This window comes from Schistocerca piceifrons, chromosome 9 (assembly GCF_021461385.2).
Source record: "Schistocerca piceifrons isolate TAMUIC-IGC-003096 chromosome 9, iqSchPice1.1, whole genome shotgun sequence".
In the NCBI taxonomy this organism is placed as follows: Eukaryota; Metazoa; Arthropoda; class Insecta; order Orthoptera; family Acrididae; genus Schistocerca; species Schistocerca piceifrons.
In genome coordinates, this window is record NC_060146.1 from 200,314,010 (window position 1) to 200,328,707 (window position 14,698).

Genomic DNA, 14,698 nt, shown 5'->3' on the forward strand with positions numbered 1-14,698 from the left:
CAGACAGGGAAAAGAAAAATACTGCTAAAAAAGTTAGCTGTCAACCAAAGGCCTTTCTTCTGAATTATGCGACATACACTGATCAACCAGAATATGATGACCACCTTCCTAACAGCCAGTATGTCCACCTTCGGCACAGATAACAGTGGCGACACATCGTGGCACGGAAGCAGTGAGGCCACGGTATGTCGCTGGAGGGAGTTGGCACAACGTCTGCACACGCAACTCACATAATTCCCGTACTTTTGGGGAGGAGGGGCCAATGAGCTCTGACGCCATGTTCAATCACATTCCAGATGTGTTAGATTGGATTCAGATAAGGTGACTTGTGGGGCCAGCACATCAATTGGAACTCACTACTGTGTTCGTTGAACTGCTCCATGACACTCTCAGCCTTGTGACATCTTGCTTTATGTTGTTGAAAAATGCCACTGTCGTCAGGAAAGAGGATAGTCATGAAGGGGTATATGTGGTCTGGAACCAGTGTACAATACTGCTTGGTCATCATGGTACCTGGCACGAGCTCCACTGGACCCATGGATGCCGACGTGAATGTTCCCTAGAGCATAATGGAGCCACCGCCAGCTTGTCTCTGTCCTGCAGTATAGGTGTCAAGGAGCAGTTCTCCTGGAAGATAACAGATTTGCTCCTTCCCGTCAGCATGATGAAGAAGGTATCTGGATTCATCAAACCATGCAGCACTCTATTGCTGTGTTAATGCCCAGTGCCAATGGTCACTTGCCTATTTCAGTCATATTTGCCAATGTCATTTGTTAACATTGGCTCATGCAAGAGTCATTGGCTGCAGAGGTCTATTGTTAGGAGTATTTGGTGCACTGTGTGCTCAGACACCCCTGTACACTGCCCAGCATTAAAGTCTGATGTTGGTCTCACCATAATTTTCCACCTGCCCTGTTTTACCTGTCTGTCCAGCATACGTCATCAGAGAACCGTAATTAGGGGTGGCCTCCCAACATCACGGTTTCTGGACATGGTTTCACCATGCCACTCCTGGAGCAATCCATAAGGCATGCAGTTTCCAGAGTGCTCATGCCGAGCCTCGGGGCCGTTACAGTGTGCCATCGGTCAAACTCGGGTAGATTGTGCTCTCCATTCTACATATGGGCAGCACACTCACTTATACTACGTGCGCCATGAGTGTGTCTTGACTAGCAGTCATTATGAAATGCCCCGCTAAACCCTCAGGACAGGACAGATAGAATAAGTTGTGGAAAGGCGCCAAAATAAGGGCTGTCAGTCACATTCGAACATACAACTTTATTATTTGATCAAACATTACAAGAGCCCAAAAAAAATTTTTTTAAATACACAGCTTTAATCTTTGGGACTTAATTACTAGCTGAAAGCCACTTTAATTTAAAAACGGCTGAAATCAGGCTATCAGACATAATCAGGCAAACCTTATCTTAAAACAGTTCTTTAATTAGGCTGAAGTAGACAAGTTAAATTCAAATCGGCTGTAGGCCGAAGACTTAAAAATTAAAAAAAAAATGTTTTTAATGCCAAAGGGCTTACGTGAAACAGCACTTTAAACTAGGCTGAAGGCCTTGAGAGTAAAACAACTCTAATTTAAAACACAAAACCAGCTAGAAGCCATACAAGTACCAACAACAAGAACAAATTAAAAGAAATAAGGCAGTACACACAAGGGTGCCCAGATGTTCGAGGGTCGGCCTACAATTGAAAACAGTAATGTTCACTTAGGTGAGACAAGCTGTCGGACCAACCATTCACGATCTGACGACAACCCAACAGACCGACAGTCAGCGGTCCCACCGACAACATAACTTCCACTTCACCTGACGAGGCACAACAGGGAGTTGAACGGAACAACGCAGAAGATATTGGTGCCCACTACCAATCATACACGGAGCTGTCAAACGACACACCATGCTGGACAGCAACAACACTGTGAGGAAACCACACTGCCTGAAATTTACGTCAATGGCCAGGGCGGGTAACAGGAACGTTAACGGCCACAAGGCAGAAGATTCCGCTTGTGCACTTCAATTCAAATAACCAAATACAGTGAAACTCCACCAGAAGGTGGTTAGAATTTTGCAACTTGAAAACCATGTTGTTGCTCGCGGGAATATCCCAACAGCCAAGAACGAACTCCGAACAACACAATGTGAACAGTCCTGACTTGCTGGTAAGTTAAATCAAAACTAAACTTTCGTGTCCAGGGTCAGTGACTCACGGACCTCGTAGCAATGGGAACAGCGCCACACTCTCCGACACCGCGTAGAGACCGCCTGCGGGCCCCGGCCAAACTACGCCCCGCCGAGAATTCCTCGCTGCTCCACGCCAACCGACCAACTTGACAGCCAGTACGTCGACAACATTTAAAATAACTTGTCAGTCAAAATCACACAAACTACACACAGTTTCATGAACACTTGCACAAAGAACTAGACAATGCAACGGCAGTGCCTGTACAATAACAGGGACGAATCGCAAGTCGGCACACACAGCCAACCCATAAGTGAACGCCGGCCAAATACACGTCATCTGGCAAGATAACCGGCCGACGACCAACCAAAATCGTCCTCACTCCAATCGTGTGTTGGCAACCGTCAGGCGAGTCTTGGCAGTCCAGACCTCAACTGCTGCCTCCCTCGACTGGACTTGTGCCACGTGCCAACTGAAACACTATCAGGTCCGAACTAACTCGCAACACATGATGACCAGGAAGTAATAGCAGTCCAGCAAAGATAATACGGAAGGGCCTATATCGATAAGCGCTGCTGTTGCCGCTCACAGGCAGGCAAGGCAGCAGCTCAGTGACACCAATAATTGAAAATTAACATAATGAGGTGGCAGTATGGTAAAAACAAGATGTAAAATAAGAAATGACACTTCTATAACTTGGAGGGGTTTATATTTATAGTAGGTCGGTGGTCATGGTGTGTGTGTGTGTGTGTGTGTGTGTGTGTGTGTGTGTGTGTGTGTGTGTGTGTTTGAGAGAGAGAGAGCTGTTCTGTGAATTTGTGTGTATGAGGGGCATTTGAAAAGTCAGTGCAAAAATAAAAACTACTTTTTTGTATTTGGGGTAAACCTTTTTTATTTTTCAACATAGTCTCCTTTTAGACTTATACACTTCACCCAACGCTGTTCTAATTTGTTTTTCCCTTCTGAATAATAGGAATTGTATCTGCAAAATAGCTATTAGTTGCTGCAGTCACCTCATTTGAATAAAATCTTTGTCCCATCAGCCATTTCTTCAAATTGGGGAACAAATAGTAGTCCGAGGGAGCCAAGTCTGGAGAACAGGGGGATGTGAAACGAGTTGAATCCTATTTCCATTAATTTTGCGACCACAATTGCTGAGGTGTGTGCTAGTGCATTGTCGTGATGGATAAGGACTGTTTTGCAGTCCAATCGCCCCCATTATTCTTGCTTCTCAGTTTTCAAATGGTCCAATAAGAGTGAATAATATGCACCCGCAATAGTTTTACCCTTTTCCAGATAGTTGAGGATTGTCCCTTGCGAATTCCAAAAGACAGTCACCATAACCTTTCCGGCCGAAGGAATGGTCTTCACCTTTTTGGTGCAGATTCTCCCTTGGTAACCCATTGTTTAGATTGTTGTTTGGTCTCAGGAGTATGTTAATGTATCCATGTTTCGTCCACAGTGACGAAACGACACTTAAAGTCCTGCAGATTCTTCCTCAGCAGCAGCAAACCATCCTTGCAACACTTCACACGACTCCGTTTTTGGTCAAGCATGAGCAATCGCGGAAGCACTCTTGTGGCTAGCTTTCTCACATCCAAATGTTTATGCAAAATATTATGTACCCATTCATTTGAGATGCCCACAGTACTAACAATCTCACGCACCTTAACTCTTATGTCATCCATTACCATATCGTGGATTTTACCAATGATGTCCGGAGTTGTAACCTCCGCAGGGCGTCCAGAACGTTCAACACCACTTGTGCCCATGTGGCCATTCCAAAAATTTTGAAACCACTTATAAACTCTTCTAATCAAAGGTGCAGAGTCACCGTAATGTTTATCAAGCTTCTCTTTAGTCTCCTGAGGCATTTTGGCTTTTGTAAAGTAATATTTAATCACCACACGAAATTCTTTTTTTGTCCATTTTTTTGACAATCACTCGACTTCCTTGATTCACACAAATGCCAAACACAAAGAAATAGACCAATATGGCTGAAACTTGGTGTGCATTATTTCTAAAGATGCTACTAACTAAATATGACCTCGATATGTGGTGCCATCTCTTGGGCTTTGCACAGAATTTTCAAACACCCCTTGTACGTTGTCTAATTCAGAAGAAGGCATTTTGGTTGAAAGCTTACTTGTTTAGCAGTCTTTTTGTTGTGCGTGTCTGTGCCTCAGCATCTCCACTACATAGTGAGTAGCAATCTATCCTTTTCATTATAAACAGTTGTAAAATACACACCATTTTACTGACCATATAATTCTTTACCTGGAGAATCAGCTATATATTCCAAATAGAGGTAATATATCATACAGCACTTGTAAGTGTGCAGGATGCAAAATATTGACAAATGCTGTGGAAAACACACCCACATAACTAACAACAAAAAGCTGTAGAATATGTTCATTGTTGCCTGTAGTTTACATTCTTTCATTTGATTTTGAAATCGGCTAGTAGACTAGGTACTCTATCCTCTAGGTACAACACTACTTCATACACAATCTCTCTGAAAAAATAAATAAATATCTTTATATAATTTCAATGTTATATATTAAAATAAGGAACAATTTCCATCTAAATCGAGATCTTTAAAAACATACAGAGAAAGCAGGAAGAACTCACCTTTTGTATTATTCTACCTATATATGTTATCTACTGAATTGAGTGGAAATAATGAGTATAAAGAGTGTTATCTAATATGTGGGGAACCTCTGGGGAATGGGTAGGACTTTTGTTGTTACATTTTTGCTTTCTTTGTGTCTTTTTGTTTTTAAATTTCCAGTGTGGTTCTGCACGTACTTTTTCTGTACAAATGTTGTCTTGTGATGGCTAAATCAATAGCTCAAAATGTCTTCTCTTAGCTTTAATACAAGCTTCTAAACTTCGATTCATGGACTGTCTTAATCGCTCCGATGTTCCAGGTATCTGCTGTCTCTGCTAAAATACTTCATCTACAAGCTTAATATTCACAATAGGTCCTGAATACTCTAAATCTTTTAATTGAACCCAACTAGACAGAAAAAAAGAAAACATGTAACAACAAAAAAAGTGTCTTTAACTAATAAAATAAAAAAAAGAAGCTCTTCCAGGTCATCACATCCAATCCTGGTACTGCTGATCCTTCCAAAACATAAGGTAGGAGTACATCACTTGTCACTCAGTATTATCCTGGTCTTGAAAGTATTAATCAGCTACTTTGACAACGCCATGACTTCCTAAAGTCGTGCCCTGAAATAGGGTCCATTGTGTGTGAGATTTTGCCCACGACACATAGAATAGCTTTCATCGCCCTTCCAAATCTCCGAAATATCCTCGTCAGACCCTATGCCCCTTCAGCACTCATCTCCCTACTCTATGGCTCGTGTTCATGTGACCAGCCCTTCTGCAAGACTTGCCCTATGTGCCCCCCTGCCACCACCGACACCTGGCAAAACATATACTATCAAAGGGAGAGCCACGTGTGGAGTGACACGTCATATACCAGATGTTATGTAAAAACTGTTTGACCTTTTACATCAGCATGACTACCAACAAATTATCAGTTAGGATGAATGGGCATTCGCAGAGAGTGTATCCCAGCAACACACAATATCCTGTTGCTGAGCATGCTATACGACATGACAGTAATGACCTCAGTGCCTATTTCATCACATGTACCATATGGATTCTTCCCCCAGATACCAGTTCCTCAGAACTGTGTTGGTGGGAACTGGCACTGCAACACGCCCTTGGTTGTTGCCACCCACCTGGCCTTAATTTACATTAATTTCTTCAGTCTCGGCATTTCTTCATAGTATCTATTCCTTTCTTCACACTGTTTCACTTTTCTACATTTTTCATTTTCTGATCTGTCTATATTGCGCCATTTCCCTCCCACCTCTATCACATACAATGCACTTAGCTTTTCATGCTTATTAACTTCTGCATAATGTTTTAGCAGTAATCTCTCTCTTGCATGTAGCCCTGTCTTACACCTTTTAAACTTTCATGTTTTCAAATCTCGTCCGATGCAGTCCCCAACAATCAGTCTTTCCTTCTTATCCCTTCCAATAAGTCTCCACTGACCCAGGGTTGTGGGTGACTTTTCTGAACTCTACCCATTTTCCTAAACCTCACCAATCCTTTTCCTTCACCCCTCTTCCTTTTCCTTCAATCCATCTGCCATAAGGAACAGCTACTGGCTACAAAAGGTCGCATTCGTAATACCTTTTATATTTGTGTTCTCCTGCTGCAGCTTAGTGAGTAACTTTTTTATCTGTCCAATACATTATATTAAGAAAATAAAAAAATGACCATATGTATAACTGAACTTTTTTGCTTCTTTTTAAGTCCTGTGTCCATTCCCCAGGAGTTTCCCCCATATTAGTCAACACCCTGAGTTAACACTCTGTATAAAATTTCTGATATCTTTCTGTTTAATATTGGAACTTTGTAATTCTAGAAATTACAAATTATAGTTGAGATAGAAATATGAAAAACATCATCCAATTTTATATTGACAAGTTAAAAATGAGGTACTGTTGTGTGTTACAAGAGACGAAATAACACACCAGTTAGTAGATAAATTCTTGAAAATTTACAATGGAGGTAGTTGTGAATTGATTAACATGGTCAATTTTTTTTTATTCAGTTAAAAAGGAAAACACAAATTAGTGTCTCATATGGAAGAGGAATATTCTACTAATAAAGTCACCTGTGGATGATGACACGTGGAGCACCAACTGCAGCTTGTAATGTAGTGAAGTAAAAATAACTGCATTTATTTATTTGTTGTGAATGAAATTGCTCAGTTAAATGGGGACTACATCAAAAAGTTTACATTGTGAATACATGTAAATTAACGAGGACAATATTTGATACTGAAGTCAGGTGTGGCTCATAACCTCACATTTGCAGTTATCTCATAAACAGCTCGTTTGTTGACATGTGTGTACTGGAATCTTTTCTGTATTTTAAAGTATTTTCACCCATGTCAGATTTGGTACTGCAATGACATAATTATTAATGGAGACATGCCTGGAGAAATCCCCATTAATGATAGAATTGTAGAGAAGAAAACTGTCACATTATTGTTCTATGAGAAAGAGGAACAGAAAGGTCTCACTATTCCATAACATAAAGTTGATGAGATGAAGAACACAAATTATTGTCAGTAGTTCAGAAATCAATGTTAGTGGTTGCAGAATCAACTCATTTCAAATCTTCCAGATTGATGACTTATTGTGCTTTACAGTGCTCCCAATAGCACATATCTAGAAAGCAAATTAAAACATGTCATTATGACTGAGAAAGAGGATCTGTTTCAAATACATCAGAGTAATGGAAATTTGACGGCCACAGCCATCACTAGTATTACTTTCCAAGGTTTCATTCTTCTTCTGGCTCTCTATCAAGGCCACCTCACATCCCCTCCAAACACACCTCCATGGCAACAAGCGATATCAATGAGTGATTGTAAAATAAGTCTCTCTTTGTATCTGCATAAATCAATGCCAGTATCTTCCTTGTTCTCTGCCAATATGAGCTTGTTCATCATCTCCAAAGCTCTTGTCATTAACACTATGTTAAGCTGTAATCTTTGTCTCCTTGTTTCCATGCATAGGATGGTGTATGTTGTGGAGAGTATCACTGAGAGTGATTGATTACAATTCATGGCAAAAGAATGAATGTCCCTCGCCTGTTTCTCCTGCCCACACTAACCCTGCAGCTTACAACTTCAGTACAGTATCTGCTGTATGTAAGTGTGCTGCTTCTCCACCATGTGTAATAGTCAAACAATGGAAAATCCAGGATGAAATAATGATAATTTTATGAAAAGAATAGATTGCTACCCAGTGTAACCATATAGCAGAGATGTTGAGTTGCAGACAGGACAACAAAAAGACAGCCAAACAAGTAAGCTTTAGGCTAGATAAACCACACACACACACACACACACGTCTCTGGCTGCCGAGGTCAGACTCTGAGCAGCAGGTATAACGGTAGGTGCAGTGCGGGGGTAAGGAGGGCGCTGGTGTCAGTGGGGCAGGGACGGTAAAGTGCTTCTTGTGGGAGCATAGGGACGAGATAGGGAGAGAGGGTAGGCTGGTTGGACAGGGGGGGGGGGGGGTGCAGTAGAAAAGCGGAGAAGTAAAAGGAGTGTGGGTGCATTGGTGGAATAGAGGGCTATGTAGTGCTGGAGTGGGATCAGGGCATGGGATATGTGGGAGTAGGACAATGACTAACAAAGGTTGAGGCCAGGAAAGTTGCTGTTATGTAGGATATATTGCAGGGAGAGTTCGACCATCTTTTCGTTGTGCCTATATGCAACTCAGTGTGTCCACTGTATGCTGAGTAGCAATCTATCCCTTCATAAAATTGTCATAGTCACTTAAATCCATTGGTATTGCCTTGCAGTGTTTCTAAAAGTGATTTAGTTAAACATATATTTAATGCTTTAATTGTGTTACTGAATGTGATATTGCTTTTGTTCCAGGTAAAAGTTGTATAGCTGCTGTTGATCACCAGTAAGTATCATTTGTTAATTAATTATTTTTTCCGGAAATCTGTTTAAAGTGTTGGCATTTCTGTCTGCACCACATTGAGTATATTTACCAATCCATTACAGACATTACAAAAAATATTACTAACTATAGTCTACCAGCCTCATCTGTGATCATGTGAGCAAAGCTACGCATAGTTTACTGTTACCAAGGTGGAAATAAACTCAAAGCAGAATTTTGCAGTAGGGGATCAAACCATACTACAAACTGCAAAAAGGCAGTAAAGAGAGATGAAAACATATAAGCAAAAAGTATACTTCTTAAATAACAAGACACTGACCTGCCAAGACATTATACCCACCTTTTTACTTTTGATATACCAGTCCAGGCAATAGCAGTATCACCTGGCATGGAATGACTGCTAGTCACACATGCATGGTGCTTGTAGAATTAGTGAATGTGCTGTCTGTGCATAGAATGGAGAAGGCACATGATCTGTCAGAGTTTGACTGAGGGCAGACTGTGATGGCCCAGAGGCTTGACATGAGCATTTCAAAAATTGGTTGGCTTGGTGGGTGTTTGTGGAGTGCTGTGGTGAGTATCTTCAACACATGGCAAAACCAAGGTGAAACAATGTCCAGATTTGGTGGCCACCCTTCATTGCAGAAGTAGGACATCATAGGCTGGGATAACCAGTAAAACAGGACAGGCAGTGAACTGTGTCAAAACTAACATCAGACTTTAAAGCTGGGGAGAGTACTGGTGTGTCCGAACACATAGTGCACCAAATTCTCCTTATGATGGGCCTCTGCAGCCCGCGACTCATGCATGAGCCAGTGTTAATACCACAACACTGGAAATTAAGACTGTAATGGGCATGGCACTGTGCCAGAACATTGCATGGTCTGATGAGTCCTTATACCTTCTTCATCATGCCGATGGGAGGGCACAAATTCGTTGTCTTGCAGGTGAGCAGCTCCTTGATACCTTTACTGTTGGGCAGAGACAAGCTGGCAGTGGCTCCATGTCATTGGAGTCTTTCGCGATGGCATACATGAATAAAACGTTCTCAGTTTTCAAGCCATATCAATTCGAATAAAATCCTCGAGCTTTCGATGACCAACTCCACCATCGTCGGGGGTTCACTGACTGCCGGGGCTGCTACAGTTTCTCGCTTATATAGGCACAATGACATCATCAGCAGCCAATCAGATGGACCCAGTGTGGCGGGTAAGTCGACCCGGGCAGCTAGTGGACCTATTGCCCGTGGCAGCACTGGTGACATCAGGTGGCGCCAGGGGCAGGCGCCACATTCGAAACTGCCGCATCGTGCATCTATCTTGGCTGTCCAGAGCCCGACCCCATGCCCTGCTGAGTGTGTACCCCAGGTCTCTATTGAAATTATTGTTGTTTAAACGAATCTCGGCCGCTTCCTTTACAACAGAGTCCCAATATGTAGATGCACAAGCCACCACTTGGTGTATTTTCGAACTGTATTTTATGTCCGTTTTCTAGGCAATGCTCCGCTATGGCAGACTTGTCAAGCTCCCTTTGTTTTATATGATGCTTGTGCTCAGCACAATGCTCCACAACCGTGCAAATCATTTGTCCGATATACATGCTGCCACATGGGGGCAGGCGTTGGACATCGAAAGAAAGCAAAGACAGATGCACGATGCGGGAGCAGCAGTTTCAAATATGGCACCTGCCCCTGGCGCCACCTGATGTCACGGGTGCTGCCACGGGCAATAGGTCCGCTAGCTGCCTGGGTCGACTTATGCATGCCACATTGGGTGTATCTGATTGGCTGCTGATGATGTCATCATGCCTATATAAACAAGAAACCGTAGCTGCCCTGGCAGTCAGTGAACTCCTGACAACGATGGCGAAGTTGTTCATCGAAAGCTTGATGATTTTACTCGAGTGGAAACGGATTGAAAACCGAGAATGTCTTATTGTGGCAGTGGCTCCATTATGTTCTGAGGAACATTCACATTAACATGCATGGGTCTAGTGAAGCTCGTGTAAGGCACCATGGCGTCCAAGGAGTATCATACACTGGCTGCAGACTACATACACCGCTTCATGATGGTCATTTTTCCTGACACCGGTGTCATTTTTCAACGAGATAATGCATCAGGTCACAAGGCTTGGAGTGTGATGGAGCATTTCAAGAAACACAGTGGCGAGTGACTGATGTACTGGTCCCACAACTCACCAGATATGAACACGATCAAACACATCTGAGATATGATTGAATATGGCATCAGAGCTCATCACCTCCCACCCCAGAATTTAAGGTAATAACGTTACTTGTGTGTGCAGGTGTTGTGCCAGCTCCCTTCTTTGACCTACAAGGCCTCATTGCTTCCATGTTGCCACTGTTATCTGTGCCAAAAGTGGACATATCCACTATTAGGTAGGTGGTCATAATGTTCTGGCTGATCCGTTTAATAACGATGTGGTGAAGCTGCCATCAGCCTGCAGGTAGTTTTGAATGCTGCAGTGCTTTACTGGGCAGGGGCCTAGTGAAGGTGATGTACCCTTGCCCAGTTCTGATCTCTGAGCTGACTTATCGTGCCAGTTACAGGGGAACCTTGAGTTTAGTAAGAACTCTGAGCCATAGTGCATCACTAGAGAATGACCTAGTTGTGAATTAAGGCCACATGTATCAGCGAGAGCTTCTAGGTGTACAAAGTCTGCTACTTTCCGTATATAAATGGCAAATTTTTGTATAGAAATATTCTTCAAATTTTCACATTTTGTACAGCACGAAGCTCTCGCTCTCACTACAGGCTGAAGTCGGGCTCCTTTGTGTATGTGTGTGTGTGTGTGTGTGTGTGTGTGTGTGTGTGTGTGTGTGGTGGAGCTTTCTTTCCTTGTCTCTTTGTGGAACCTTTATGTACCTTGGTGTAATCAGTTAATTGAGGGTATTGGCCTGTCTAGCTTCAGGTCATCAGAAAAGAAGACCTTTGCATTCCTCCATTCCTGTTATTTGATTTTCTCTCTTCCAGTGTCAGACTCAAAGCCAGAGCAAAGTTGCCCTGACGCAGACGAGCTGATGCTGGCCGGGTATACGAGAGTGGAGAGTATGAGGTCCCACTTAGACACACGAATGCAAACGATAGACACCTCGCTTGCCACAACATCTACAAAGCTGCAAGACATAAAGGCATGGCTCATCAGGGAGAATAAGGAGCAGCGGAAGAAGGCAGCCCAGATTAACAGGGAGCTGCAAAACTTGCAGGAAAATTTCATGTGGGCTGATGAGTCACTGTCAACAGATGACTCCAGACTGCAGAACGAGATTACCCTGCTGACCAGAGAGAAGAAGGAGTTGCTGAAGAGGATGGGCGTGTTCATGATTGTGAAAAAAGAGCTGCTGAAGATGCTGGCCCTCCACAAGGTACGCACCCAGATGCCAGGCAGTGCTATGTCCATGGTCTCACGACGTTGGGTCACCTGTACTTTTTGAAAAGTCTTGAACAGTTCTGACTAATTTAATGATGAATTTTGTATTATACTGTTTGCAATGGAAGAAGTGAAAGTAATCACCCACTGCATAGCTGCGACAGTGAGAGGTCAACCGGCACATATATCTGCAGCTGCACAATTACTCAGCAATTCACACATAGGTGTTTGCAGTGGGTTCATAAAACCATTTTCAGATTACTTCTTTGCTGTTCCACACTAAAAAATGAACACACAAACTCTTCCATGTGAGCAATGGTTTCGCTTATTTTATGACGTTAATGATTTTGTGTATGTAGATGAGAATGGACAAAATATTTTGGCATTTGAAATATGAAGTTGTAGATTAAAAGGTTTCGAAAATATCTCACTACAATTAAAGAAGACGCCCCCCCCCCCCCCCTTTTTTTTGCCACCCCAACTTGCTTATCATATCCATCACTCTCTGTCACTTATTTTGTGATAATATGAAATGAGCTGCCGCTCTTTAACTTTTTCAGTGTCCTCTGTCAGTCCTATCAGGTAATGATCCGACACTGTGAAGAAGTACTGCATAAGATGTTGGACAGGGGAAGTGTCTGTAAACAGTGTCTTCAGTAGATTTGTTGCATTTTCTGGGTGTTTACCAAAATGTAATTTTCTCTGAGATGGTTACAATTTAAGCTTTTTATTGAAATCCCTAGAAATTTTGATGAATTGACAGCTTTTAAATTTGTAATTTGTCTAGCAACCAAAGTTCAATGGCATGGTTTTAGTACTAATCATTTTGTAAATTTTTTTGTTTTTAAAATTCAGTTTTAATCACACCATGTATGGTACAAGAACATAGGTGACCTGGTTGACATCACAGCAGCTGAGAAGAGTGCTCCACCTACCATCTTCGAAGGATGCCATGGGTCTGATGATGGTCATGTGATATGACCGAAACTGGTCACCTATGTTCTTGTAACATACGAGGTGTGATTAAGACTGAATTTTAAAAACAAAAAGTTAAAAAAAATTTAATCACTGTTCCAGAAATGTTTATTAAAATTGTTTAATCATTTTGTAATTGGTTTTGATCTTCTGATCACTTTACTAGACTGAAATGACAGCATTATCTGCAAGCAGTCTTAAGATAGCTGCTCAGATTGTCATAATTTTTGTATCCTTAAGAACAACAGGTGTCCTATAACACTTCCTGAGATCACCTCTGTTTCATTCAGTGACTCCCCATCAACTACTATAAACTATGACCTTTGACAAGAAGAGAATGCTCAATAGACATGCAATCTCATTAGACGCCACTAGTGAAGAATGGTGTCAAAAGTCTTTCGGAAATCTCGATAATGAAATCAATTTGAAATATCCTCCTTTAAGCACTCATTGCTTTGCAGAGATAAAGTGTTTCACAAGAATGATATTTTCTGAATCACTGCTGTCTGTGTGTCAGTAGCTTGTTTTCTTTGAAGTATTTGGTAGTGTTGGAACACAGTGCATGTTTCGGAATTTTATTGCAATTTAATGGCAGTGATACGGGCCTAAAATTCAGTGGATTGAATCTGTTTCTTTTCTTGTGTGTTGATGCGACATGTGCAGCATCCGCTCCTTAGGTACAAATCTTTTGTCAGGCAAATGGGTGTATATGATCGCTAAAAATGGAGCTATTTCATTAGTATACTCTGATAAGAACTTAGCTGGTGTACAATCTAGGCCAGAAGACTTGCCTTTATTGATTTAAGCTGCTTCTCTACCCTGAGGAGCGTGCGCGCGCGCGCGCGCGCACACACACACACACACACACACACACACACACACACACAAAGTGTAAGTGTACAGAGGCAGAAAAAGGCATGGCTCTGTACACTGATCCATTGGTCTGTTAGCTGAGGAAAATTAGCAGACTTATCTGGTTTGTGTACGTGTTGACCTCTCAGTGTATCCTTCCAGTTTTATGTTATATACGAAACTGAGCTAATTCATTGTTGTTGTGGTCTTCAGTCCTGAGACTGGTTTGATGCAGTTCTCCATGCTACTCTATCATGTGCAAGCTTCTTCATCTCCCAGTACCTACTGCAACCTACATCCTTTTGAATCTGCTTAGTGTATTCATCTCTTGGTCTCCCTCTCCGATTTTTACCCTCCACGCTGCCCTCCAATACTAAATTGGTGATCCCTTGATTCCTCAGAACATGTCCTACCAACCGATCCCTTCTTCTAGTCGAGTTGTGCCACAAACTTCCCTTCTCCCCAATCCTATTCAATACCTCCTCATTAGTTATGTGATCTACCCATCTAACCTTTAGCATTCTTCTGTAGCACCACATTTTGAAAGCTTCTATTCTCTTCTTGTTCAAACTATTTATCATCCATGTTTCTCTTCCATACATGGCCACACTCCATACAAATACTTTCAGAAATGACTTCCTGACACTTAAATCTATACTGGATGTTAACAAATTTCTCTTCTTCAGAAACGCTTTCCTTGCCATTGTCAGTCTACATTTTATATCCTCTCTACTTCGACCATCATCAGTTATTTTGCTCCCCAAATAGCAAAACTC

At 42.1% G+C, this 14,698-nt stretch overlaps 1 protein-coding gene across 1 annotated transcript in view; it reads left to right on the forward strand.

The window, feature by feature from the left end:
- LOC124717177 overlaps positions 1-14,698 on the forward strand; it is a 147,325-nt gene that overhangs the window by 82,414 nt on the left and 50,213 nt on the right. Inside the window, exon 3 of the mRNA XM_047243954.1 lies at positions 11,699-12,090. Coding sequence (XP_047099910.1) covers positions 11,746-12,090 — 345 coding nt within the window. The 5' untranslated portion in view covers positions 11,699-11,745. The remainder of the gene's footprint in view (positions 1-11,698; positions 12,091-14,698) is intronic.